Source organism: Erinaceus europaeus, chromosome 12 (genome assembly GCF_950295315.1).
Source record: "Erinaceus europaeus chromosome 12, mEriEur2.1, whole genome shotgun sequence".
Lineage (NCBI taxonomy): Eukaryota > Metazoa > Chordata > Mammalia > Eulipotyphla > Erinaceidae > Erinaceus > Erinaceus europaeus.
Window position 1 is genome coordinate 101,302,756 of NC_080173.1, and position 27,293 is coordinate 101,330,048.

General features: G+C 49.3%; 1 protein-coding gene across 5 annotated transcripts in view; it reads left to right on the forward strand.

The window, feature by feature from the left end:
• KIF15 (kinesin family member 15) overlaps nucleotides 1-27,293 on the forward strand; it is a 66,980-nt gene that overhangs the window by 3,050 nt on the left and 36,637 nt on the right. For 3 of the 5 annotated variants that reach the window (XM_060204822.1, XM_060204824.1, XM_060204825.1), the window contains exons 2-15: nucleotides 2,987-3,029; nucleotides 3,546-3,729; nucleotides 4,528-4,604; nucleotides 5,880-5,917; nucleotides 7,852-7,949; nucleotides 9,535-9,714; nucleotides 12,433-12,642; nucleotides 14,509-14,634; nucleotides 14,789-14,911; nucleotides 19,243-19,366; nucleotides 20,826-20,905; nucleotides 21,359-21,568; nucleotides 23,285-23,462; nucleotides 25,332-25,473. In XM_060204822.1, the coding sequence (XP_060060805.1) occupies nucleotides 2,987-3,029; nucleotides 3,546-3,729; nucleotides 4,528-4,604; nucleotides 5,880-5,917; nucleotides 7,852-7,949; nucleotides 9,535-9,714; nucleotides 12,433-12,642; nucleotides 14,509-14,634; nucleotides 14,789-14,911; nucleotides 19,243-19,366; nucleotides 20,826-20,905; nucleotides 21,359-21,568; nucleotides 23,285-23,462; nucleotides 25,332-25,473 (1,813 nt within the window). The remainder of the gene's footprint in view (nucleotides 1-2,986; nucleotides 3,030-3,545; nucleotides 3,730-4,527; nucleotides 4,605-5,879; nucleotides 5,918-7,851; nucleotides 7,950-9,534; nucleotides 9,715-12,432; nucleotides 12,643-14,508; nucleotides 14,635-14,788; nucleotides 14,912-19,242; nucleotides 19,367-20,825; nucleotides 20,906-21,358; nucleotides 21,569-23,284; nucleotides 23,463-25,331; nucleotides 25,474-27,293) is intronic. The other 2 variants (XM_060204823.1, XM_060204826.1) reach the window with 2 other exon arrangements.

Consider the following 27,293-nt stretch of genomic DNA (forward strand, 5'->3'; position numbering starts at 1 on the left):
TTTGAAATGACCACTGAATTAAATTGGGTGATGCCTGTTTTTGCTTTTAAATACACATCTTGGTTCATGGGCAGTATTTCAAAACACTGATGAGCAAGTGGTGAAAATTGATTATTATACTGTGTGTGTGTGTGTGTGTGTGTGTGTGTGTGCGCGCGCGCGCGCTGCGCGCGCCTCCAGGGTTATTGCTGGGGCTCAGTGCCCACACTACAAATCCACTGCTTCTGGAGGTTATTTTTTCTCATTTTGTTGCCCTTGTTGTCATTATTGTTATTGTTGCCATTGATGCTGTTGTTGAATAGGACAGGGAGAAATGGAGAGGGGGGAGAGAAAGACAGACACCTGCAAACCTGCTTCACCACTTGGGAAGTGACTCCCCTGCTGGTGGGGAGCCGGGGGCTCAAACCGGGATCCTTACTCCATCCTTGTTCTTTGCGTCATGTGCGCTACCGCCCGGCCCCTGATTATTAAATTCAAGAACGGCATTTCTGAGTTTAGTTTTGGGCATTTCACAGTGCCTCCCGTACCCCTCAGGTCATTTCTTTAAATGCCTCTGGGTTTTGTTTTTTTTTGGTTTTCTAGTGCTTTGTAGCAACTCGATTCTGCTCTCGACCTCTGGCCGGTTACTGGCTTCTTTGCTTTTTATTATTGTTTTTTAAATATTTTTATTTCTTTATGAGAAAGGTAGGAGGAGAGAGAAAGAACCAGACATCACTCTGGCACATGTGCTGCTGGGGATCGAACTTGTGACCTCATGCTCGAGAGTGCAAAGCTTTACCGCTGCGCCACCTCCCGGACCACTGCTTGTTTGCTCTCTAATGACTGACCGGACTGCTTTGGCCAAGCCTCTCAGATCTTTTGTTTCACAGAGCACAGGCTCTCTGTCGCTTTTGCTGGACTGTCAGCTGAATGCCCCATCGTTGAGTTTGTCTTCAGCCCTTCTAGAACTCTGCAGAACAAACTGGCCAGTCCCGTTCCTGTGGCTTGGTAGGAATAGTTTCAGGTCCATTGCTGAGTAAACACATATGTTGGATTTTTGTTCTGATCTCAGTAAAGCTGTTACCAACTTCCTTTATTTTTTCCCATCGAGTTTTCTATAAGCCCACAGACATGGAGTTCAGCTTGTATCCTGAATCACTTGCCTCCAAATAATTTTTCACCAAAGTCTTCACTGCTATTGAGAGTGAATTAAGTTTGAATTCTCCATGATCCATCACAAATGGATCAACTTTCAACTTTTTTTCCCACAGGACTGAGAAATGGAGAGAGGAGGGGAAGACAGAGGGGGAGAGAAAGATAAAGACACCTGCAGACCTGCTTCACCGCCTGTGAAGCCACCCCCCTGCAGGTGGGGAGCCGGGGGCTTGAATTGGGGTCCTTGTGCCGGTCCTTGCGCTTCGTACTATGTGCGCTTGACCTAGTACGCCACTGCCCTGCCCCAACTTTCAGCTCTTTTTTCCCCTTGTCTTTTAACCAGAGCATTATTCAGCTCTGGCTTTTGGTGGTGCTGGGACTGAACCTGGGACATTGGAGCCTCGGGTTGCAAAACCATTCTGCTGTGTCCCCAGCCCATGAGGTCCACGCTTGCAACTATTTAGCGTTCTCTCTTCCTAGAGGCAGGATCTCTGGGCCTGAGTGGAGCAGGGAATGGGGACTATGACAGTCTTTTTTTTAAGGATCACACCTGCTCTTTAGTTGCTAAGAATGTACTGAGTGTGTGTGTGTGTGTGTGTGTGTGTGAAAGAGGGGGGCTGGGGAATATGTGTCTGTCAGTCTATAATTTTCTCGGGAAAATAATGACTTCTGAGACAGTTCTGTGACATAGTACAGGCCACCTCCCTGGGGTGGGTTCTACACACCGTTCCATCATTGTGTCCTTGGCCCAGTGCCCTCTCAGTCCCACCTCGTGACTTTGCAGCCTCAGACCACACCAGCTGCAAGTCTCACTTGCTGTTGTTGCTGCTGCTGCTGTTGAACAGGACAGAGAGAAATGGAGAGAGGAAGGGAAAACAGAGAGGGGAGAGAAAGACAGACACCTGCAGACCTGCTCCACCTCTTTCAAAGTGTCCCCACTGCAGGTGGGGAGCCGGGGGCTCAAACTGGGATCCTTTCGCCAGTTGTTGTGCTTCACACTATGTGCCCTTAACCCACTGCACCACCACCCGGCCCCTCATTATTCTTAACACTGTTATGTCCAGAATGGTAGGGGAGCCCCACATCTCAACTAAGCCCAGCAGCAGGCAGGTGGCGGGAGGCAGGAGGAGAAACTGGCAGCCTCTTCCTCCTGGGGAGAGATTACCTTTTCCTGGGAGTGGACGACAGCCACGCTTCATCTTGTGGTGGCTGTGCAGCCGAGACAGGTGTTTTCTTTCCTCACTGTTCTCTCTCTTGCTTTGGGGTGGGGGTGCTCAGAACTGGGAGCTGCGCTTTGGGACGTTTCTTCCTGCCAAAGGAGAGAGCGCAGTATCTTCCCTGCCCCGCGCTTCCTGCCGGGGCCCTGGGTCCTCTCCAAGGAATTCAGGCCTTCTGTCTTTTCTGTGAGTCTGTCATGGTGCGAGCTTGGGAGGGAAGAATCGAGCTCCCTGTCTGGCATTGGGACCATAGTTTTGGGGACATTAAACTTCAGACATTGCCCCCCTGGTTTGGAGGGGTCAGGTGACTCAGCAGAGCTGTCCAGGGAAAAGGCTTAAAGTTTGACACAGTCAGCATCTTGCACCGTGAGACTAGAGGCCGTTGCCAATGGAAGAGGGCATGAGCAGAGAGGCAGGTCGAGGCCTGGGCCCTGGAGGCTTGGAGGGGGAAGATTGCATGGCAGCTATGCAAAAAGAAATTCCTCCTGAGGCTCCGAGGTGCCACGTTCAGTCCCTACACCACCAGGAGAAAATAGAAGGGCCGGGCTGAGAACCGATCGCCTCAGTGCCTGAACAGCAGACTAGGGGGGGGGGGGGCTTTACCTTGCAGTTACTGACTCCCCTTTCTTTTCTAGATGGGCAGCACAGTGTGAGTGACAGTCAGTCTAACCCAGCCAGGTAAGGAAGACACCGTGTGTGTGAGACGGAAATGCAGCGTTTCTAAAACAGCCGCCGGCTTAGGTAGTGATCTGATCCTTGTCCTGCCGCCTCCAGCCCTGTCCTTCACTGGGGCGAAGAGTGAACAGCACAGTCCTCCCCGGGCTGGCGGCTTTCTCCCTTTCTCCCTTTTTCTTTTAAACCCGCCCTTCTCAGTCAGCTAGATGGGGAGACCCCCCAGCACTGGAGCTCCATTCACTGCCGGAGCTTGGACCTGGCTTGTCGGTGTGGCGAGTTGGGCACCCTACCCGGTGAACCTCTGCAGCCCCTGAAGCCAAGCCCTTCTGGGTGGTAGCTGAAGGGCATGAGCCAGTCAGGGGCCTGGGCCAGGCATGACTCACTTCAAAGAGCTCATGTCAGGGGCAGATGTGGGCTTTACCGGTGGCTCTCAGGATAAACAGTTGGGCCAGTCCTAGGCCAAACAGGCCTCGTTTGGGTCACCTCTAGGCGACTCGGCTGATGCATTTCTGTCTCCAGCAGTGAAGGCGACACCATCAAAGTCTTTGTGCGGATCCGTCCACCCGGAGACGGTTCTGGCTCAGCGGACGGAGAGCACAGCCTGTGCCTCACCGCTCTCTCCTCTACGACGCTGCGGCTGCACTCCAACCCCGAGCCCAAGATCTTCACGTTTGACCGTGTCGCAGACATGAACACCACTCAGGCAATAACCTGTTCAAAACTCGACTTGCTGCTGGGAGTGTATAAGACTGCTGTCTGAGAATTTTCTTTCTTTTCCCTTTTTTCAAGGATTTTATTTCTGATGTCTTTTTAAATGTTGCATCTCAAATTAGGAAGCTCGGATGTTTCATAAATATTTTAGATTTAATTTCAGTAAATGCTTTTCTTCTTCAACCAGCCAGTGTTACGTATTAGTGAAGGTGTCCTTTTTATTTTTATTTTATTATTTTTACCAGAGCACTGCTCAGCTCTGGTTTGTGGTGAGACGGGGGATTGAACCTGAGATTTCAGAGCCTCAGGCATGACAGGCATGACATGTCTTTCACATAACCATTATGCTATCTACCCCACCCTAAGGTCCTTTTTTAGAGCCGCCAAGAAAATTGGCAAAACAGGGCCGAATCACCTGCTTTGGGAGGTTTTGGTCATGCTGCAAGATTAAAATAGCTTGGGCGGCTCATTTCTCACAGTTCTGGAGTCTGGGAAGTTATTTTACTTTTAAAACTTATTTATTTATTATTGGATAGAGACAGGGAGAAATGGAAGGGGGGGAAGACTGAGAGAGACAGACACCTGCACCCCTGCTTCACCACTTGCAAAACTTCCCCCTGCAGGTGGGGACCAGGGGTTTGAACCTGGGTCCTTGTGCACTGTAACATGTGTGCTTAACAAGGTGCGCCACCGCCTGGCCCCAGCAAAGTTTTCAGTATATATGGTAGAATGAAGTGTAAGCAAAATGTCTTCCTATGAGATGTAACCTTTTTGGTGTTTGCTTTTGTAGGAGTCTGTATTCTCAGCAGTGGCCAAAGGCATTGTGGAGTCTTGTATGAGCGGCTATAACGGCACCATCTTTGCATAGTAAGTCAGTGACTCTGCCCTCGTACGTGGATACAGTAACAAAGGCTTCTGCTCTTTTCCTGTGGTCGTTTTCTAGCTATTGGTAGCCTTATAATATTGCTACAGGGGGAGTCGGGCGGTAGCACAGCTCGTTAAGCGCACGTGGCGCAAAGCGCAAGGACCAGCATAAGGATCCCGGTTCAAGCCATTAGCTCCCCACCTGCAGGGGGGTCCCTTAATAGGTGGTGAAGCAGGTCTGCAGGTGTCTATCTTTCTCTCCCCATCTCTGTCTTCCCTTCCTCTCTCCATTTCTCTCTGTCCTATCCAATAGTGACGGCATCAGTAACAACAATAATAACTACAACAACAACAGCAACAACAAAAAGGCAACAAAAGGGAAAATAAATAAAAGTTTAAAAAAATTTATTAGAAAACAAAAAAGAATATTGCTACAGGGGCTGGGTAGGTGGCGCAGCCGGTTAAGCGCACGTGGCTCAAAGTGCAAAGGCTGGCATAAGGAGCCCGGTTCGAGCCCCCAGCTCCCCACCTGCAGGGGGTTGCTTTGCAAGTGGTGAAGCAGGTCTACAGGTGTCTGTCTTTCTCTCCTCCTCTCTGTCTTCCCCTCCTCTCCATTTCTCTCTGTCCTATCCAACAACAACAACTGTAACAACAACAACAAGGGCAACAAAATAGGAAAAATAGCCTCTAGGAGCAGTGGCCCTGAAGCCCCCGGTCCCCACTCACAGCAGAGAAAGTTCCTGAATGCTAAAGCCGTGTGCAGATATTTGCCCCCCTTCCCCTGCCCACTCAACTTCTGTCTCTATCCAAAATAAAGTATATAGAACCCAAAATTCTTATAATAAATGAAATAGGAAGTCTACTATACAAAGAAATAATTACAGCATTCTGGAAGTTACACAGTGAAGCGACCCCCCCTGCAGGTGGGGAGTGGGGGGCTCGAACCGGGATCCTTACGCTGGTCTTTGTGCTTTCAGCCACATGCACTTAACCTGCTGCGCAACCGCCAGGCCCCCTGAGCCTGGTCTTTATGTCCTGTAACATGTGCGTTCAAGCAGGCACACCGCCACCCGGCTCTCTGGTCTGAAAGTTCTTAGGGTGCCGTGACTTTAGAATTCACTCTGAGTAGCTACAGCTTTTTTTTTTTTTTTTTTTAAATAAAGGAAGAAAATAAACTGGCGAAAACGTGTACTATTAGATCATGCTAAATTGAAGGGGCATCTGAATTCCACATTTAAAAATAAGATATAAAACTTTTTTTTTTTTTTTTTTTTGCAGCGGACAGACAGGTTCAGGGAAGACATTTACTATGATGGGTAAGTATCTTTGGTTTAACATGCTTTCCCGGTGATGCAGTCACAGTCTCCTTGGCGAAGAACATGATTTTTTGTTTGTTTGTTTGTTTTTAAATTTGCCCTTTGGCATGGGCTCTTTATAGATATATTTATTTTCTTTTTTGTTACCCTTGTTGGTTTTTATCGTTGTTGTTAATTGATGTCGTCATTGTTGGATAGGACAGAGAGAAATGGAGAGAGGAGGGGAAGACACTGGGGGGAAGAAAGACAGACAAACCTGCAGACCTGCTTCACTGCCTGTGAAGTGACTGCCCTGCAGGTGGGGATCCGGGGGCTCGAACCGGGATCCCTACGTGCTTGCACCACGTGCGCTTAACCCGCTGCGCTCCCGCCCGACTCCCCGGACTTAGATTTATTCAGACCTGGATAGCCACTGCCTGTACTCGTTTTCACTTAATTGTTGTTCTCTCAGCACAAGGCTTCCTTGGTTAGTTTTTGTTTCGTTGTCCTGTTGCTGTTTCAGGGAGTCGGGAAAGCTGTGTGCATGGTTGTAGCTGGTGGAGCACCACCGCGGTGCCTCTCCTCCGCCTTCACTGTGTGGGCTTAACGGGGACGGAGAGATTGGCCGCTGAATGGCTTTGAGACTCTGGCACATCCAGCAAGCCCGTCCAGATACACTGGAACGCAGCGACTCCATCCTGGGTTTACTCTCCGCACCCTTTCTTGCACATCCCAGCCTTGCATTGCTCCTTTGGTCTCTGAGGAAGTGCCCGGCAACACGTAGTGACTTCTGGGTCTTCCCAGCTGTGCCTTTCCTGGCACATGTAGAAAACTACAGCTTGTACTTAGTATCCCATAAACCCTGCTATTACATGTCCACCTACATTCCCCGGTCCCCAGTGTTAACAGAAACAGGACTCCTCTGCTTTTCTCCTTCTGCATAGGAACCCTGAATATACACCTGCAGTATCTTCTTTTTTTTTGTTATTGCTGGGGTTGGAGGGGCTCGGTGCCTGCACTAGGAATCCACTGCTCCTGGAGGCTATTATTTCCCTCTTGTTTTTATCGTTGTTATTGCTGTCGTTATTGTTGGATAGGACAGAGAGAAAGGGAGAGAGGAGGGGAAGACAGAGAGGGGGAGAGAAAGACAGACACCTGCAGACCTGCTTCACCGCCTGTGAAGCGACTCCCCTGCAGGTGGGGAGCCGGGGGCTCGAACCGGGGTCCTTACGCTGGTCCTTATGCTTGGCGCCACGTGCCCATAACCCACTGCGCTACCGCCCCTGTGTGTTCATCAGTGAGAGAGAATGCCAGAATCTCCCTTGGCAAATGCATGCTCATGGGTCCACTGGCAAGTCAACTCTCCTCTGTGAGTCCCAGCTCTAAGAATTATGAAGTAATTAGCCTGTGGCTGCTCAGCCAGTGTGTGTATACAGGGCAGACTGAGGCTGAGTGCCATAAGAAACAAGTCAAGTAACATGATTTGATATTTCTGCTGGTTTGATACCTGGGAATGGGGGGAGTTTCAAGCCCGGGAGGCCAGGTAGACTGCGGCATGCGCAGCTAGGACTTGAATGAGGGCGGCTGGCCGCAGACTGGCCTCCTGGCAACAGGAGGGTCTGATGGGAACGTGACCACAGACTGGTGTCCCGTGTAGTGACTAGGTGGATTTTTTCTTTTCTTATCAAGCAACATCCACTTTGTATGTTTGGCCTTTGGATGCTGTGTCTGTCTGTCAGTTCTGTTGACAGGCAGGTTGGTCATGTGATCTTTCACAAACCGTAAGTTTGAACCCGTTTTGCGTAACAGGCAGGAAACTGATTTTACTCTGTGCCATCTTGTTCTAAGTAAACTGCCTTTCGAGTTGCCTTTTTCAAGGACTCTAAGTGTGTGAACATGTGCATCTATGTATGTATGTATATATATATATATATTTTTTTTTAAATATTTTTCAGGACCATCTGAATCTGATAATTTTTCTCATAACCTCAGAGGAGTAATCCCACGAAGTTTTGAGTATTTATTTTCCTTAATTGAACGTGAAAAACAGAAGGTAAACTTACTGTAAAAAACAAGACATTCTATAAAATCTAATTTTGTGTAGTTAGTTACTAATATTAGCTCATGACATGGATAAGTGGTATTAGGCTAGTATAATATTCACATACTAAATTCTTAAGATAAATTAAGCATTCTAAGTTTTAAGTTTTTGAGTTTTTCAAGCATTCTTCATCTTTGACTCTAGATTTCTCGTTTGAAAAAAAATGTCTCGGGCTGGCGGGTGAAGCATACAGAGCAGGCAGCGCAAGGACCAGCAAGGATCCCAGTTCAAGCCCCCGGCTCCCCACCTGCAGGGGGGGTGCTTCACAGGCGGTCTTTCTCTCCCTCTCTCTATCTTCTCTTCCTCTCAATTTCTCTCTGTAATATCTTTATGCCAGTCCATTTTTTTTTAATTATTGTTATTGGATAGGATAGAGAGAAATGGAGAGAGGAGGGGAAGACAGAGAGGGGGAGAGAAAGACAGACACCTGCAGACCTGCTTCACCACCTGTGAAGCGACTCCCCTGCAGGTGGGGAGCCGGGGGCTCAAACCGGGATCCTTATGCCAGTCCTTGGCTTTGCGCCACATGCGCTTAACCTGCTGTGCTACCACCTGACTCCCTCTCTCTGTAATATCCAAAAATGGGGGGGGAAAATAGCCACAGGAGCAGTGGATTTGTAGTGCAAGCACCGAGCCCCAACAATAATCCTGGAGGAAAAAAAGAAGGGAGCGCACACGTGGCACGAAGCACAAGGACCGGCGTAAGGATCCTTAAATACATAAAGATAATTAAAAGCAAAGAAAGAAAGAAATCTTAGCTGCAGAGCACTAGGCCCACTAACTCCCTGTGTCTATGCTCAGATGGCGGCTGCCGTCCCTAGGCCTTCCTCATTTCTCCTCAGCGCTAACCACTGCCCAGCCAGGCTCCTGGCGACTCAAGACTCCTGCATCTTGGGGAGGTGCGCTCCAGTAGAGCCCAGTTTGGGTCACTTAAGTTTTTTTCTCACAGTTCTACTTTAACTTGGCAAAGCTAGGCTTCGGGACCATCTCCTCCCTCACACGCTGTGTTATAGGCGCAACGTGTGGGATGGCGGATTTCCGTTTACTTCTGGAGAAGCTCCCTCACGGCTGCAGCTAGAGCCGCACATCATGTGCTGGTGAAGCAGCTTCATGCCATGTGCTTTCTGTCTGGTTAAAGACCTTGTAGAAAGACTCAACATCAACTCCTTTTATAACGATACACTCAAGTTTTGTGAGGCTGACACTCTCTCTCACACACACCACAGCCCAGCTGATCTACTCGACTTTCTTCTCTCGGTGCCGGCACTAGGAATCCACTGCTCCACGAAGCCATTTTCTTCCTTTTTTTTCTTTCTTTTTCTAATTTTTACTAGATAGGACAGAGATAAGTTGAGAGGGGGAAGGGAGGTGGAGAGAGGGGGAGAGAGAGAGAGAGAGAGAGAGAGACACCTGCCCGGCCCCTCGGCTCTTGACCTGACTTGTAATGTAAAGGTTGCTGTGGTGTGACACAAGGGAAGGACGGGTGCTGTGCAGGATGGGCCGAGGCTGCCCTGTGTGAGCAGACTTCTCTCTGCAGGCTGGTGCTGGGAAGAGCTTCCTGTGCAAGTGCTCCTTCATCGAGATCTACAACGAGCAGATCTACGACCTGCTGGACTCGGCGTCCGCTGGGCTGCACTTGCGAGAGCACATCAAGAGGGGCGTCTTTGTCGTCGGCGCGGTGGAGCAGGTGGTGGCCTCGGCTGCCGAAGCCTATCAGGTACTGAGCCCGCCGAGCCCGAGCCTGTGAGAGCTAGTGAGGCGGCGCAGGTCCTGGCACCACGCTGAGGCTGCCGCCTTCTTCCTGCCTTCCCTCCCGGGGCAGCTTCAGCTCCTTGGTCTGTCGGCGGCAGTATTTGGTGAGTGGAGGTGCTAAAGCAGTCGTGAATGCACGGCACAGACGCTCACGAGAGCAAAAGCAAAGACAAATATGACAGCACCTCATAGATTTCGCCTTAAAAGGCAAATTTTGCGCTAAGCGCAAGGACCGGTGTAAGGAACCTGATTCGAGCCCCCAGCTCCCCACCTGCAGGGGAAAAAAATCACAATTATTATTTTTTTATTAAAATAGTTTGTTTATTTTATTTCTTTGTGTGTGAGAGAGAGAAAGAAAGCCAGGAGTATACTCAATATTTAAATTTTTTATTAGTGAGAAAGTTAGGAAGAGAGAGAGGGAGAGAGAACCAGATATCACTCTGGAACAGGTGCTGCCGGGTATTGAACTCGGGACCTCGCAATTGAGAATCCAATGCTTTATCCATTGCACCATTTCCTGGACCACACACACACACACACACACACACACACACACACAATTATTTTCTTACAGACAGTGAAGCAGGTCTGCAGGTGTCTAGCTTTCTCTCCTCTTCTCTGCCTTCCCCATCTCTCTCCATTTCTCTCTGTCCTATCTAACAATGACGGCACCAATAACAACAATAATAACTATAACAACAATTAAAAGGGGCAACAAAAGGGAAAGTGAATAATAAAAGTAAACTTTGCATTATTCTGGGTTTATTTACTCCAGTTGGGCACTTGTAAGTACTGCGCAGGGACTGGGGGATTGGTAGTGGCTTTGCTGGCCGTCAGGCCTGATACCCCAGAGCTCCCAGGTCCCACCCCTGGCACCACGAGACACAGCCGTGAAGCGCTCTGGTAAAGAGAGAACACCTGTAGGCATGCAGAGTAGCCTGTGGGTCACTGCTGTGGCTGGCTGCTTGGCGGCCGCATTTCGCGCTTCTTTCTGGGAACTGCTCATCCGAGGAGCTCCCGTGATCTAGGCCTTGTGACCAGCTGACCCCTCACTTGCCTGCACTTAGTTAGGTGTCCAAAGTCGCCTTCCTTTGAGCATTCACCTCAGAACAGATACATCTCTTGAAAGGAATGCACAGGTGTTTTTATGGAATACTACCTGGTTGATAACTTTTTCATATTTAAAGATTTGTTTATTAATGGAAGAGAAAGAAGACCAGAACCAGAGCATCGCTCTGGCACGAGTAAGGCCGGGTGTTGAGAACAGGACCTCGTGCTTGATTCCAGTGCTTTGTCCGTGGCACCACCTCCACAGCCAGTTCATCCAAAGCAAGTTTGGATCACCTGGTGTTGCCACGTGCCTAAGAGCGGCGCTTAACTGACTCCTGCACGAGACGCAGCCGTCTCACTCTCCACATCTCCAGCCGTGTTTCCCTGATTTTCCCTTACATCTAAGAACTATGCTTAATGTTACTTTTTTTTTTTTTTTCCTGCCTCCAGGGTTATCGCTGGGGCTCGGTGCCTGCACTGTGAATCCACTGCTAATCACAGAGGCTATTTTCTCCATTTTGTTGCCCTTTTATTGTTGGATAGGACAGAGAGAAATGGAGAGAGGAGGGAAGACAGAGAGGGAAGAGGAGATAGACACCTGCAGACCTGCTTCACCGCCAGTGAAGAGACTCCCTGCAGGTGGGGTGCCGGGAACTCGAGCAGGGATCGTTAGGCTGGTCCTTGCGCTTTTCAGCCACATGCGCGTAACCCGCTGCACTACCGCCCAACTCCCAAAATATATTTTTCATGTTATTTTTGAACTCTTATTTTAAAAAATTTATTTATTTATTCCCTTTTGTTGCCCTTGTTTTATTGTTGTAGTTATTGTTGTCGTTGTTGGATAGGACAGAGAGAAATGGAGAGAGATGGGGGAAGACAGAGTAGGGGAGAGAAAGACACCTGCAGACCTGCTTCACCACCTGTAAAGTGACTCCCCTGCAGGTGCGGAGCCAGTGCTCGAACCCAGATCCTTACGCCGGTCCTTGCACTTTGCGCCACCTGCGCTTAACCCACTGCGCTACCGCCCGGCTCCCTTCTTTTTTTTTAACCTCCAGGGTTATTGCTGGGGCTCAGTGCCTACACTACAAATTCACTGCTCCTGTGGTCTATTTATTTAGGGCAGAGAGAGAAAAGTGGAGAGAGGAGGGGAAGATGGGGGGGAGAGGGAGAAAGATAGACACCTGCAGACCTGCTTCACCGCTCGAACTGGGATCCTGGCGCTGGTCCTTATGCTTCATACTACATGTGCTTAACCTGATGTGCCACCGCCCGGCCCCTTATTCATTTGCTGTCAGAGTCAGAGAAGCGGCAGGGCAGAGAAGGTGAATGGTAGCTCAGCTCTGAAGCCCCTCCAGTGCAGCGGGGGCTGGGCTGGAGCCTGGGCCGCACACTGCTGTTTCTCTGGCCCAGTGTTCTTGCTTTTATTTGTTTATTTTTTCCTGGCTCAAAGTTCCTAAAACCCTTGGAGTTTCTTTTTTTAATATGATTTTGTGATTAATAGTTTGTCACAAGGTCATAAGATGACAGGGTCTAGCTCCACACCACACCACACCCCCACCAGAGCTCTGTGCCCCACCTTCCCACCTGCCAAAGTGACGTCCAGACTTCCACACGGCTCATTGCTGTTGTCCAGGTGCTGTCCGGAGGGTGGAGGAACAGACGGGTGGCGTCCACGTCAATGAACAGGGAGTCCTCTCGGTCGCACGCAGTCTTCACCATCACAGTAGAGTCCATGGAGAAAGGCAACGAGACCGTGAATATCCGAACCTCCCTGCTCAACCTGGTGGACTTAGCAGGCTCTGAAAGGCAGAGGGACACCCAGGCGGAAGGGACGAGACTGAGGGTGAGAACGGGGTTATGGTCTCCACAGTGTGAAATTCTTACTAGAAATTGGTACCAGTGCAAGTGCTGGAAGGGCTAAGAAATTAAATGCTGTCATCTGAAGGAAACAGCAGACTTTGGGGGCCTGGCAGTGGCGCATCACGTTAAGCGCACATAGCGTGAAGCACAAGGACCCGAGAGGATGCTGGATCGAGTCCCCGGCTCCCCACCTGTGGGGCTGTCGCTTCACGGGTGGTGAAGCAGGTCTGTAGTAACCACGTCTGACTTCACGATAGAAGCGTGGACGTTCACAAAGGCTCGCGGAAGTCAGAGGAGGAAGGGTGACACGGTCCCTAAAGAAAGATGCAGTGAAGTGCTTCTTGCATGGTGGCCTCTGGTGTTTTTGTTTTGTTTTGTTTTATTCTGCCTCCAGGGTTATTATTATTTTGTTTAATATTTATTTATTTTCCCTTTTGTTGCCCTTGTTTTTATTATTGTTGTGGTTATTATTATCGTTGTTATTGATGTCGTCGTTGTTGGATAGGACAGAGAGAAATGGAGAGAGGAGGGGAAGACAGAGGGGGAGAGGAAGACAGACACCTGCAGACCTGCTTCACCGCCTGTGAAGTGACTCCCCTGCAGGTGGGGAGCCGGGGGCTGGAACCAGGATCTTTATGCCGGTCCTACATGCATTTAACCTGATGTGCCTGCCTCCTGCCTCCAGGGTTATTGCTGGGACTTCAGTGCCTGCATGACAATTCCACTGCTCCTGGAGACTATTTTTTTCTTTTTGTTACCCTTGTTGTTTATTGCCATCGTTGTTGTCGGACAGGACAGAGAGAAATGCAGAGAGGAGGGGAAGACAGAGAGGGGGAGAGAAAGACAGACACCTGCAGACCTGCTGCACCTGCAGCAACTCCCCTGCAGGTGGGAAGCTGGGGGCTCGAACCGGGATCCTCGCACCAGTCCTTGTGCATTTAACTCGCTGTGCCACCGCAAGCCCCCTCTGTTTTTTTAAATATTTTTTTAAAGTGAGAGACGAAAACACTGCTCAGCTCTAGCATATGGTGTTCCTGGGATTGAACCTAGGACCTCTGGGGCCTTAGTTGTGGAACTGCACAGCTGCCTCACTTGTTTAAAATGAGGTGCCAGGTGTCAGACTCGAGCTCTCATGACTTTTCTTTCTTTTTAAAATATTTTTTTATTCCCTTTTGTTGCCCTTGTTGTTTTTATTTATTTTTTTATTTATCTTATTGATGTCACTGTTGTTGGATAGGACAGAGAGAGATGGAGAGAGGAGGGGAAGACACAGAAGGGGGAGAGAAAGACAGACACCTGCAGACCTGCTTCCCCGCCTGTGAAGCGACTCCCCTGCAGGTGGGGAGCCGGGGGCTCGAACCGGGATCGTTACGCCGGTCCTTCACCTGCGCTTAACCCACTGTGTTACCGCCCGATTCCATCATGTCTGTTTTCTACTACAGAGCCACGTCCCTGGCCCAGCTTCTTGTTTGCTTTGCGTGAGAGTGAGCTAGAGACAGCACAGCTGTGTGTGTGTGCCGTGCCGCGCTCTGTGGTCCACGGAGTTCTGTGCATTTTGTCTGTTTCTCTCGTGGCATGGTAGGGACCCACCCAGGGCCTGGCATCAGCAGACCAGGCCCCGTACCCTGAGCTGCACTTGTGTTTTCAGCAGTTGCAGGGTCGGGATAGGGAGAGCTGAACAGACCTGACCTCTGAAGTATTTTCTGTCACTGAATTATACCCAGTTCTCTACTCTATCCAGGTCCTGCCACTGTTAGGGTTATGACATAGTCATTTGCAATCAGACTGTTGGCAGAAAGAGTACTACTGCATCTAAATCTTTCTTTCCTGTCCAACCCCCATACCGTAGGAAGCAGGCAACATAAACCGATCTTTGAGCTGCCTGGGCCAAGTCATCACTGCTCTTGTCGACGTGGGTAACGGAAAACAGAGACACGTCTGCTACAGAGACTCCAAACTCACCTTCCTGCTTCGGGTAAAGCAGATCATTGGGCTTCTGGGCCCTGCTTTTTGCTCTGGTCACTAGGATTTGTAGTTTGACAGTGTCTCAGACTTGGTGACAAGTGGGCACATTCTATTTTCTAGAAGAGGTGATTGTGATTGGTGTGTGCCACTCCTTTATTAAACAGGATTCCCTCGGAGGTAATGCCAGAACTGCTATCATTGCAAATGTTCACCCTGGATCCAGGTGTTTTGGGGAAACCCTGTCAACACTTAATTTTGCTCAAAGAGCCAAGCTGATTAAAAATAAGGTAAGATACTGACTACACTTCATTAATTAGGAAAAGTTCTAAGTTTGCAGAGTCTCACTTTGTGATTGCCTTAATCTTATTTTTTATCTGAAAGCCTAATAATGTCTTTCCTTTCCTAGCCTTCTGTGTCACTCATGCAGTTTCAGACATACGAGGTCTTGTGGTGGCCATTTGGTGAAATATTTTTGAAGCACAGTTTTTTTTTTTTTTTTTTTTTTTATTTAATTTTCCCTTTTGTTGCCCTTGTTGTTATAGTTATTTTTTTGTTGTTATTGATGTCATCATTGTTAGATAGGACAGAGAGAAATGGAGAGAGGAGGGGAAGACAGAGGGGGAGAGAAAGACAGACACCTGCAGATCTGCTTCACCACCTGTGAAGCGACGCCCCTGCAGGTGGGGAGCCGGGGCTTGAACCAGGATCCTTACTCTGGTCCTTGCACTTTGCGCCACCTGCGCTTAACCCACTGTGCTACCGCCGGGCTCCCTGAAGCACAGTTTTAATAAGATATTTACTTATTTCTGTTGCTACTTGGGTTATTGCTGGGCTCAGCATCTGTACAGAAACTCCACCACTCCCAGTGTTCATTCTTCCCCTCCTTTCTGTTTGGTAGAGAGAAACTGAGAGAGGTGGGGGGGGGGGTGGAAAAGAGAAAGATACCTGCACCCCGCTTCACCCCTTGCAGGTGGGACCCAGAGGCTTGAACCCACGTACCCACATGTGATAATGTGTGTGCCCAGCCAAGTGCGCCACCTCCTGAGTCCTCTGGTTCATTTTTTCTTAAAAGGAAGGCAGTGTTTTTCTTTTTGTGATTGAGTTGGAGGCTAACTTATTTTAACCTAAGCCAAGCTAGCAGAGGAGAGAGGGGAGGGTGTGATTTGATTTTGTGAGGGGAAATTGATTCAGAATGAATTTGGCAACATTGTGTTTTAAGTTACTACAACTCTAGGAATTTCCCATTTTTCACTATAGCAGTTATTTTCATTCAGTCTCTGTCACCCGCATAAAAGCCAGAGCTGAGCAGCCATGTTCTGGCTACCTTAAAAATAAAAAAAATCAAATAAAAAAATAGCTTTTACAGCAGTTGTCAGAAAACTTTCCCCACTAGAGAGCCAGATGGAGACTCTTACTTTTTGGGCCGTTGGGCCGCCCGCCCCAGCTGCTCAACGTGCCTTTGGCGTAGAAACTCGCCACTCGACGTTGGTGAGCAGGCAAGGAAGCTGTGTCTGCAGACCAGCAGCAGGCGGTCGAGCCTGTGAGCAGCGTTGTCCGCACTTGTTCTAAGGAGGCTGAAGGCCCTCTCGGCCCCTAGTTTTCTGATGCCCAAGCAGAACAGTGCTGCTGTGGTACAGGGGGAATGAGCAGTGCTTCCGTGGTACAGGGGGAATGAGCAGTGCTTCCGTGGTACAGGGGGAATGGGCAGTGCTGCCGTGGTGCAGGGGGAATGAGCAGTGCTGCCGTGGTGCAGGGGAGTGAGCAGTGCTGCCGTGGTGCAGGGGGAGTGAGCAGTGCTGCCGTGGTGCAGGGGGAATGAGCAGTGCTGCCGTGGTGCAGGGGGAATGAGCAGTGCTGCCGTGGTGCAGGGGGAATGAGCAGTGCTGCCGTGGTGCAGGGGGAATGAGCAGTCCTGCCGTGGTGCAGGGGGAATGAGCAGTGCTGCCGTGGTGCAGGGGAATGAGCAGTGCTGCCGTGGTGCAGGGGGAATGAGCAGTCCTGCCGTGGTGCAGGGGGAATGAGCAGTGCTGCCGTGGTGCAGGGGGAATGAGCAGTGCTGCCGTGGTGCAGGGGGAATGAGCAGTGCTGCCGTGGTGCAGGGGGAATGAGCAGTGCTGCCGTGGTGCAGGGGGAATGAGCAGTGCTGCCGTGGTGCAGGGGGAATGAGCAGTGCTGCCGTGGTGCAGGGGGAATGAGCAGTGCTGCCGTGGTGCAGGGGGAATGAGCAGTCCTGCCGTGGTGCAGGGGGAATGAGCAGTCCTGCCGTGGTGCAGGGGGAATGAGCAGTCCTGCCGTGGTGCAGGGGGAATGAGCAGTCCTGCCGTGGTGCAGGGGGAATGAGCAGTGCTGCCGTGGTGCAGGGGGAATGAGCAGTGCTGCCGTGGTGCAGGGGGAATGAGCAGTGCTGCCGTGGTGCAGGGGGAATGAGCAGTCCTGCCGTGGTGCAGGGGGAATGAGCAGTGCTGCCGTGGTGCAGGGGGAATGAGCAGTGCTGCCGTGGTGCAGGGGGAATGAGCAGTGCTGCCGTGGTGCAGGGGGAATGAGCAGTGCTGCCGTGGTGCAGGGGAATGAGCAGTGCTGCCGTGGTGCAGGGGGAATGAGCAGTCCTGCCGTGGTGCAGGGGGAATGAGCAGTGCTGCCGTGGTGCAGGGGGAATGAGCAGTGCTGCCGTGGTGCAGGGGGAATGAGCAGTGCTGCCGTGGTGCAGGGGGAATGAGCAGTGCTGCCGTGGTGCAGGGGAATGAGCAGTGCTGCCGTGGTGCAGGGGGAATGAGCAGTCCTGCCGTGGTGCAGGGGGAATGAGCAGTCCTGCCGTGGTGCAGGGGGAATGAGCAGTCCTGCCGTGGTGCAGGGGGAATGAGCAGTGCTGCCGTGGTGCAGGGGAATGAGCAGTGCTGCCGTGGTGCAGGGGAATGAGCAGTGCTGCCGTGGTACAGGGGGAATGAGCAGTGCTGCCGTGGTGCAGGGGGAATGAGCAGTGCTGCCGTGGTGCAGGGGAATGAGCAGTGCTGCCGTGGTGCAGGGGAATGAGCAGTGCTGCCGTGGTACAGGGGGAATGAGCAGTGCTGCCGTGGTGCAGGGGGAATGGGCAGTGCTGCCGGCCCTCAGCATTTACAGAAGCCTGTTTTCCCCCCTCTTCTTTGTTGCGATTTCTTGTTCACTGACTGAAGGGGGAGAGAGACCGAGCGCTGGGAGCATTACTCAGACACATGCGATGGCACCTGGTGCTGTGAGTCCAGTGTGCCACATCCCCGGCCACTAGTGGAAGCGCTTGGGGAGTGGAGACCTGCAGGGATGTCAGAATTATGATGTCACTGATGTGACCATAATGTAGCATGTACAGGGGGTGCCTTTAATGAGTCTGGCCGTAAGAATCCGAAGTCATCCCAACACCTGAAGCTAGTCACTGCACATGGTGAGCCCCCACTGTAGACTCCCATTGGGAACGAGCTAGGCTGTCTGGATCCTGTGTGAGGCAGTGAACTGTTAGTCCGTCCCTATGCTCAGAGGGCTTGGTGAGGACCTGGGGCGTGGCAGGGTGCCAGGTTGGAAAGCTAGGCCCCTTTGATCTGGCTGGTGCTGGCTAGGCGGCTCGTTGCACCTGTGGGTTTTATGTTCCTCTTGGAACCTTATTTGTTTATTCACTTGTTTTTGAGTTTCTTGGATGTCATCGCACACAAGTTATTTAAGAGGCATTTCTTTCTTTCTTTTTTTTAAATTATCTTTACTAATGGGTGGAGACAGCCAGAAATTGAGAGGGGAGGAGGAGATGGGGAGAGAGAGAGACATTTGCAGTCCTGTTTCACCACTCCTGAACCTTTCTCCCTGCAGGTGGGGGCCAGGGGCTTGAACCCGGGTCCCTGTGTACGGCAGCATGTCTGCTCAGCTGGGTGCACCACCACCCAACCCTAAAAGACATTTCTTTCTAGTAGAATCTGATGTGATAGTGAAACAGTTATCAAACCAACTCTTCCAAAAGACTTCTGTTCCTCATGTGGGGAAAAAGAGGGATGGGAGCAGGGATGTCCTCAGGAAGAAGGAACCATTAGGACAGTAAGCCTAGGTCCTGAGGTGGCCTACAGCAGTAGGATTTGGCCAGCAGAGCTGAGACCTAAGTGAGTTCTTGGGTGTGGAGAGGGGAGAGCCTCTGTCTCCAGCAATGAAGACTCCAGGAACGGAGGCCACCCTGACACTCCATCCAGAGCACTGTGGTGGTCTTTTAATAGTGACATAAAAGGTTTTTTTTCCCCCTCCAGGGTTATCCGTGGGGCTCATTGCCTGCACTATGAATCTACTGCTCCTGGCAGCTATTTTCCCCATTTTTGTATTGGGTAAGACAGAGAGAAATTGAGGTGGGGGGTTAGAGAGGGGTGAGAAAGACACCTGAAGCAGCCCCCCCACAGGTGGGGCGATGGGGGCTTGAACTGGGAACCTTGTGCCCGTCCTTGTGTTTCACATTATGTGCGCTTAACCCGCTGCGCTACCACCCGGACCCCAAAGTGCATTTTTGATTGAAACTTTTATCACTACAACGCATGCAAACCACTGATAACGTACACAAAACGGTGTGTCGAGTGCTCACTTGATCTTTTTGTTTGCTTGTTTCATTCTTGAATAGGCTGTGGTCAACGAAGACACCCAAGGCAATGTCAGTCAGCTCCAAGCTGAAGTGAAGAGACTCAAAGAGCAACTGTCCCAGCTCTTGTCAGGGCAGGTGACACCAGAAAACTCTCTAGCCAGAGGTAAGAGTGAGATAAGCGTGATATCCTCGCTCCTGGCAAGGCCTCACACATGTGAATGGCAGCACGAGGACAATCTGAGGAGGGCACACCACCGCCAGGCGGCCCAGAAAGTCCCGCCAGCATGGCGGCTCTTTCTCCTCATTCCATAAGAACAAACTACATAAGAGCCGCTTTGCAGCCAGAAGCAACTACTATACGTGAGGAGTTTTGCTTTCATAAATTGTATTTATTTTGGAGAGAAACAGAAATCAAGAGGGAAAAGGAGATTGGGAGTGGGAGGAGATCTATAACTCTATTTCAGATTTGCGGAGCTTTCCCCTGCAGGTGGGGACTGGAGACTTGAACCCAGGTCCTTGCTTCCTGTGATGTGTGAGCTTTACGAGGCGCATCCCCCCCCCCCCCAAACTAAACATATCTCCTCCTCACACATTCTCCTTGGCTGCTCAGAATTCAGCTCTTAGGTACTGATTTTTTTTTTTTTTTTTTTTTTGGGGGGGGGCTAGTATAGTGAGGAGGAAGAGTAGAAATAGTTTTGGTGTTTTTGGTTTTTTTTTTAGCATTTTTTTTATTCTTTTTTTTCATAAAAAGGAAACATTGACAAAACCATAGGATAAGAGGGGTACAACCCCACACAGTTCCCACCCCCAGAACTCCATATCCCATCCCTCCCCTGACAGCTTTCCCATTCTCTGTCCCTCTGTCCCTCTGGGAGCATGGACCCAGGGTCATTGTGGGATGCAGAAGGTGGGAGGTCTGGCTTCTGTAATTGCTTCCCCGCTGAACATGGGTGTTGACAGGTGGATCCATACTCCCAGCCTGTCTCTCTCTTTCCCTAGTGGGGCAGCGCTCTGGGGAAGCAGAGCTCCAAGACATATTGGTGGGGTCATCTGTCCAGGGAAGTCTAGTCAGCATCATGCTGGCATCGAACCTAGTAGTTGATGAGATTTAACGTATAAAACCAAACAAATTGTTGACCAGTCATGGACCTAAGGGCTGGAATAGTGCAGATAAAGAGTTGGAGGGGCTCCTCCATTTTGTAGACAGCTAGTAGGCATATTTTAGCTAAATTCCAAAGGGCCTGTGGCTATACTAGTGTTTTAGTGTTTTTTTTTTTTCCTTTTTTCTTTTTGCCCCAGAAATAGTTTTAAATGCCCTGGGAGATAGACTTCATGCCTGAGGCTTTGAGCTCCTGGGCTCAATGCCCAGCACTGCTGTAAGCCAGAATTAAGCAGTGCTCTGGCCAGAGCATGAGTGATTCTTCCCTAAGAAGCCCCATGAAGAGATGCCAGTAGCTCAGCTGTGCTCCAGGGTCCCGGCACGCCGCACCGTGTGTGCCCTCCGTGTGCTTGCTAAATAGGACTGCTTTTCTTCAAGGTGGGTCTGTAGAAACCCATGAGCTGGTGCTGAGGTGTGAGAGGTAAACTTCCCTCCTTTCCTTTTCTTTCATAATGAATCAAAGGAGACAAAGACGAGACTAATTATGTGAAGTATTTCCAAGAGGCGATGCTATTTTTCAAGAAGTCTGAACAGGAAAAGAAGGTAGGAAAATAAAATAATATAGCTGGGATTCCAGAGACTCTGTAGACTTTGTGGCTGGGTGGCAGCTTCAGAGCACAGAACTGGGATGTGGTAGACCCCGGGTACTGACTCTGCTCTGGTCTGTAAAAAACTTTATAAGGGGAGGGGAGTTAGTGAGTAGTTTGCAACACACACTTTCATGCCTGAGATTTGGATGTCTAAGGTCAGTCTCTGGCACTGCTGTAAACCAGAGCTGAGCAGTGAGTGCTCTGGTCAAAAAAAAAAAACCTGTATCTTAGACTTTCATTTTGTGGTTCCTTAGTGAGCGGATAAGTGGCACAGATACCTACATCCAGGGAATACTGCAAAGTTTATCTTGTCTTTGATGTTAAATATACTTACCAGTTTTTTTTTTTTTTTTTTTTGGAGGGGACTAGTTTTTTTCATGTTTAACCAAATTATGAATTTCTTAAGTCTTTGGTAGAGAAAATTACTCAATTAGAAGACCTTGCCCTCAAAAAAGAAAAATTTATTCAATCCAATAAAATGATTGTGAAATTCCGAGAGGATCAGATAACGCGCTTGGAGAAACTCCACAAGGAGTCCCGGGGGACCTTCCTGCCTGAGGAGCAGGACCGCCTGCTCTCAGAATTGAGGGATGAGATTCAGACTCTGAGAGAACAGGTACGTCCAGGGCACGGCAGTATTTCTGAAAGGATATTCAAGGCGAATAGGATCTAGCAACACATTGCCAAGGGTCCATACGCTGGACGTGTTTTAAGTGATTTTTTATATTTATTTATTCCCTTTTGTTGCCCTTGTTTTTTATTGTTATTGATGCTGTTGTTGTTGGATAGGACAGAGAGAAATGGAGAGAGGAGGGGAAGACAGGGGGGGAGAAAAACAGACACCTGCAGCCCTGCTTCACTGCCGGGGGCTCGAGCCAGGATCCTTATGCCGGTCCTTGCGCTTCGCAGCACACTCACTTAGCCCACTGTGCTACCGCCCGACTCCCGTTTTGAGTGATTTCTATGACGCTTTGTTGCCATCTTCCTTCCCCCCATTTTAAAAGTAAGACGTGAAAGCTGAAAGGAGAAAGTTGCTGTGATGTTGCTAAGAAAGTGCCTGGTCTCAGCAGGCCTGGCCGACGCTGTTAAAGGGGCAGAGACCCGGGTGAGTGTGCGCATTACCAGGCACACACAGCTTCAAGGCTCAAGGCTCAGCCCCCACCTGCAGGGCGGAAGCTTCATGACTGATGAAGCAGTGCTGCAGCTGTCTCTCTCCACCCCTTTCAGTTTCTGTCTCTGTTCAAAATCATAAAAAAAAATACATATATTAAAAATAGACATTACGTGATTATACACACACGTAATAGTGAGCACTTGTGATGATCTGAATCAGCAAGCTCTTTTGAGTCCCTTTTCTCTGGGAGGATGGACAACTATATAGACTCGTCATTAAAAAGCAAAGATAATCTGTTTTTTTATTTTTATTTTTTTGCCTCCAGGGTTATTGCTGGGGCTCAGTGCCTGCACTACGAATCCACTGCTCCTGGAGGCTATTTTCCCCTTTTGTTGTCCTTGTTATTGTTGTTGGATAGGACAGAGAGAAATGGAGAGAGGAGGGGAAGACAGAGGGGGGGAGAGAAAGACACCTGCAGACTTGCTTCACCACTTGTGAAGCAACCTCCCTGCTGGTTGGGAGCCGGGGGCTTGAACCAGAATCCTTGTGCCTGTCCTTGGCTTTGCACCATGTGTGCTTACCCCATTGCACTACCTCCTAGCCCTGATAATCTCTTATTCTTACATATATTTCCAGAAGTGTTTTTTTTTTTTATGTATATTTAAATCAGTAGGGACATTTGCTTTTTAACTCCATTGAATATTCTCTTTTCATTTTATGTATCTTGATGGGTAGAGTGTCCAAAGGGGAGATAGCATAATGGTGATGTTAAGAGACTCTCCTGCCTGAGGCTCCAAAGCCCCAGGTTCAATCCCCTGCACCGCCATAAACAAGAGCTGACCTGGGCTCTGGTAAAATAAAACCCCAAGTGTCCTTATTAGTGATGTGTTTGGGTGCTCCAGTGCCGGGCCCAGCACGAGACTCTTTGCACAACCATCATGCTATCTCCCTTGCCCGAGCGTCCTCATTCTTCTCTGTGTGAATTTAAACGGCTTCCTTTGCATGCGGTCCTGGGGATGCGCCCTGTCCTCTTCGCAGGGCTGCTTGGGTAGGCCTCTGGGGCCTCGCGTGAGGGGACAGGATTCGCTGGATGCAGATGCCCTGCTCCATCCCAGGCCCGAGTTGCCTTCCGCAGGGCTGGCGGTCTGCAGCCCTCCTGTCCCCTCCCGACTTCTCGCGCTTGTCGCTGAGCACTGGTCTGTAACGCGCCTCCCGCAGATAGAGCACCACCCCAGGGTTGCCAAGTACGCCATGGAAAATCACTCCCTCAGAGAGGAGAACAGGAGACTGAGACAACTAGAGCATGTGAGAAAGGCTGAGGACGCCGATGCCCAGACCGTCGCAGCGCTGGAGAAGATGTTCTCCGAGCTCTCTGTTCCAGAGAGGCCTGAGAAAAGTAAGAGGCCGTGGCTGCGTGTGTTTGTGGCAGGGTGTTTACAAAGATGGGCTTGTTGCCTTCATTGACACCTCACGAGGACGCTCCTCTGTGCGAGGAGAAGTACTTTCTGTCTTCTTCTGTGCTTTCCTTTTCTTTCTAAACCTTATTGTTTCTGACGCAGCTCTTTCAGCTAGACAAAGGCCGGGAGAGAGTGCAGGCAGCCACAGTACTGAGGCTTCCTCCAGTGTGATGCTGGGGCCACACTTGAGCCTGCTTTGCGCTCAGAAGCGTTCCCACAGCTTTTTCTTTTTCTTTTTTTCTTTTTTTTTTTTTTGTCTTTCAAAAAGTACAGTAGTGAGGACAAACACAGACTTACTGGCTAACGGTTCTCATATGTGATGCTGATTCTATGAGCACGATGCTCTGATTGTCTTCTTTAGGCTGATCATGGAGAAGTTTTTCAAAAATTAAAGTAGAAACTAAATAGACCTGCAGGACAAGAAAATACTGCGTTTCACTGGTGACAAAAGAATAATTTAAGTATTCAAGTTACATGTAAAATAGTTTAGTTTGTACTAAATATATTTTTGTTTTTATTATTTGAAATAAATTAAGTAGCCACAGCATAAATGAGACTAGAGTTGAAATGTTTCCCCCCCTGCATGAGCCCAGTCACCTCAAGTCTGAAAGCGCTGCATGGCACGAGAGACGTCATCATGGCTGCTCACGCTCAGTCAGGCTGGGTCTGGTCCTGCTTGCTGGTATGAGTCATCTCCCTGAGTTTCTGTTTCTGCCATGGATTCTCTCGACTGAACCTTAACTTACAAGACTCGGGGGGCCAGGCAGTGGCGCACCTGGTTAAGCGCACACATTATAGGGCGCAAGGATCCGGGTTCAAGTCCTTGGTCCCCACCTGCAGGTTTTATGTTTTAGGTACTCCTTTATTTTAGGTACTCACTTCACGAATGGTAAAGCAGGTCTGCAGGTTTCTCTCTGTCTCTCTTCCGTACTATTCCCCCTCCACTCACAATTTCCTTCTATCTCTATTCAAAATTCTATAGACTAAAAAGAAAAAAAAATTACTTACAAGACTTGGCTAAAACAATGCTGCTATTTGGTAATTGGGAATCAGGTGGTAGCACAGCGGGTTAAGTGCAGGTGGCGCAAAGCACAAGGACCGGCGGAAGGATCCCAGTTCGAGCCCCCGGCTCTCCACCTGCAAGGGAGTCGCTTCACAGGCAGTGAAGCAGGTCTGCAGGTGTCTGTCTTTCCCTTTCTCTGTCTTCCCTTCCTCTCTCCATTTCTCTCTGTCCTATCCAACAACAACAATAATACAACAGGGCAACAAAGAGGAATAAATAAATATTTTTAAAAACCAGTCAACATTTGCCTCTTTCTTAGAGTGAATTTTTTTTTCTATTTAATTTTGTTATTATCTTTATTCACTTATTAGACAAAGACAGCCAGAAATTGAGAGGGAAAGGGGAGATAGAGAGGGAGAGGGAGAGAGACAGAGAGATACCTGCAGCCCTGCTTCACCACTTGTGAAGTGACCCTCTTGTAGGTGGGGAGCCGGGGCCTTGAACCAGGCTCCCTATCCTGCTGCACTACTGCTCACCACCAGTGTGCTCTAAGCTCCTATGTTTTAGGTACTGTTTCCTGTCCTGTTTCTTTGCCTTGTGCTTTAAAACTGATAGCTTTTTGTCTTTCTCTCTCTCTTTCTTTTGTTTATGTTTAAAGATTTTATTTCTTTATGAGACAGAACCAGAACATACCTCTGGCCCACACTAGGTCAGGGACACTCACGACCTCGTGCTTGAGAGTGCAAGACTTTACTCACCGCCCTGCTTTTTGTCTCTTAAAGAGCGAATTATTCCTTCTGACCAGGTCAGCAAGTGTTCTCTCCTAAGGCCCCCAAGGAGCCCAGTTCAGTAGCCAGCAGTGAGAAGTTAAAAGCGCAACTCTTGCAGATCCAAAGTGAGCTGAACAACTCAAAGCAAGAATATGAAGAGTTCAAAGAGGTGACCAGGTAGAGTGTCCGTGCCCCTTGGTGCTCACACATGACTTCATCTCTTTTAATGATCCTTTATCCTTGAGATTTTAGCAGTTAGGTATTCAAAAGGATTTCTTGTAACCACTGACTTGTTCTGAAGAAAAAGGGGTCACTTGTAGCTCTGTAATAAATGTAATTTGACTAGATGATACGAATCTTTTATGAAAGTGATGACTGTGTAAGTATCTCTTGAACTTTCATAGTCAATTCTTTATCTGGCCAGCAAATCACTATTGTTGGTTTTTAGGAATCATAGGTTTGTTAATGTTCTTCGTAATGCTCTCTTTGTAAAAAAAAAAAAGTTAAGTCACATTCCTATTACAGCGGGCCAGGAGATAGCTCGTCTGGTAGAGTGCCAAGGACCGGGTCAAACCCTGAGCCTAGCATGGGAGCAGCTTCTGCACAGGAGAGCCTCAGCAGAGGTGGGCTGGTGCTGCGGCATCTCCTCTGCCCTCGCCTCTGCTTCTCCCCGTCTGACACAAAAGGTCCTGCTGCAAGAGAGTCACGTAGACTGGGAGCCCTGGCTGACATCTTGCTGGCAAAAGTAAATGTAGCATTATAAGTAGGTTTAGTCCTGTCTGAAATCTAAAGGACCGTGGTCTCATGTACCTACTATAACTAGGTTCAGTCCTACCTGAAATCTAAAGGATTGTGGCCTCATTTATCTGTTTATTTTTTATAGAGGCGGGCAAGGAGAGCGTAAAAGAGATCACAGCGCAAAAACTTCCCTCAGTTCCCTAGAGGCCAGGCTCAAACCTGAGTCTTTTTCTTTCTTTCTTTAATTGCAAGTCCTGTATTGTTGTTAAAATTCGGACGGCTCTTGCCCGGCTATCTCAGTCGGTAGAGCATGAGACTCTTAATCTCAGGGTCGTGGGTTCGAGCCCCACGTTGGGCGCCATTTGTTGTTAAAATTCGGACGGCTCTTGCCGGGCGGGTCTAGCTTCACGGCGGGTAACAGAGACGCGGAGACAACGGCTGGGCAGGGAAGCTGTATTTCTTTATTCAGGAACAACGATTCATAAACTAAGACAAACTAATCACCAAACAGAACTCTGCTGTCTCTTTGCGGCGGTGCAAGCACTCTCTCTCTTACTCTCGAACTCAGGAACCCTCTCTTCTCTCAACTCTGCAACTCTTCAACCCTGGAACTCTGAAACTCTGGCGGGGTTCCTTGGGGCGGGGCTAAGCGGGCCCGCGAAATTAGCAGGCCTGATCTAATTCTCTTGGCGGGGGAGAACTAGCACCCAATGTAAAGCATACAACACTGTATCATGCTTATTTCCATAAAGACTTATCATCTGCTCATATAAATTCCAAAGTTGCTGAGCATTTTAATTTAGCATTTGGGTTGAATGCATGATAATAGCAATTTAATTTCTGTCCTTTAATCAAAACTCTAAGAACAATATCCCTTCACACAAGTCTGATTACTATTCTTTTGTTTTTTTATTTATAAAATGGAGATATTGACAGGACCATAGGATAGGAGGGGTACAACTCCACACAGTTCCCACCACCAGAACTCCCTACCCTCCCCCCCCTTTTTGAATGATTTCTTATTCTTTATCCCTCTGGGAGTATGGACCCAGGGTCATTGTGGGATGCAAAAGCTGGAAAGTCTGGCTTCTATAATTGCTTCCCCGCCAAACATGGGCATTGACAGGTGGATCCATACTCCCAGCCTGCCTCTCTTTCCCAGGTGGGGCAGGGCTCTGGGGAGGTGGGGCCCAAGGACACATGGTGAGGTCCTCTGCCCAGGGAAGTCAGTTTGACTTCATGGTAGCATCTCGAACCTG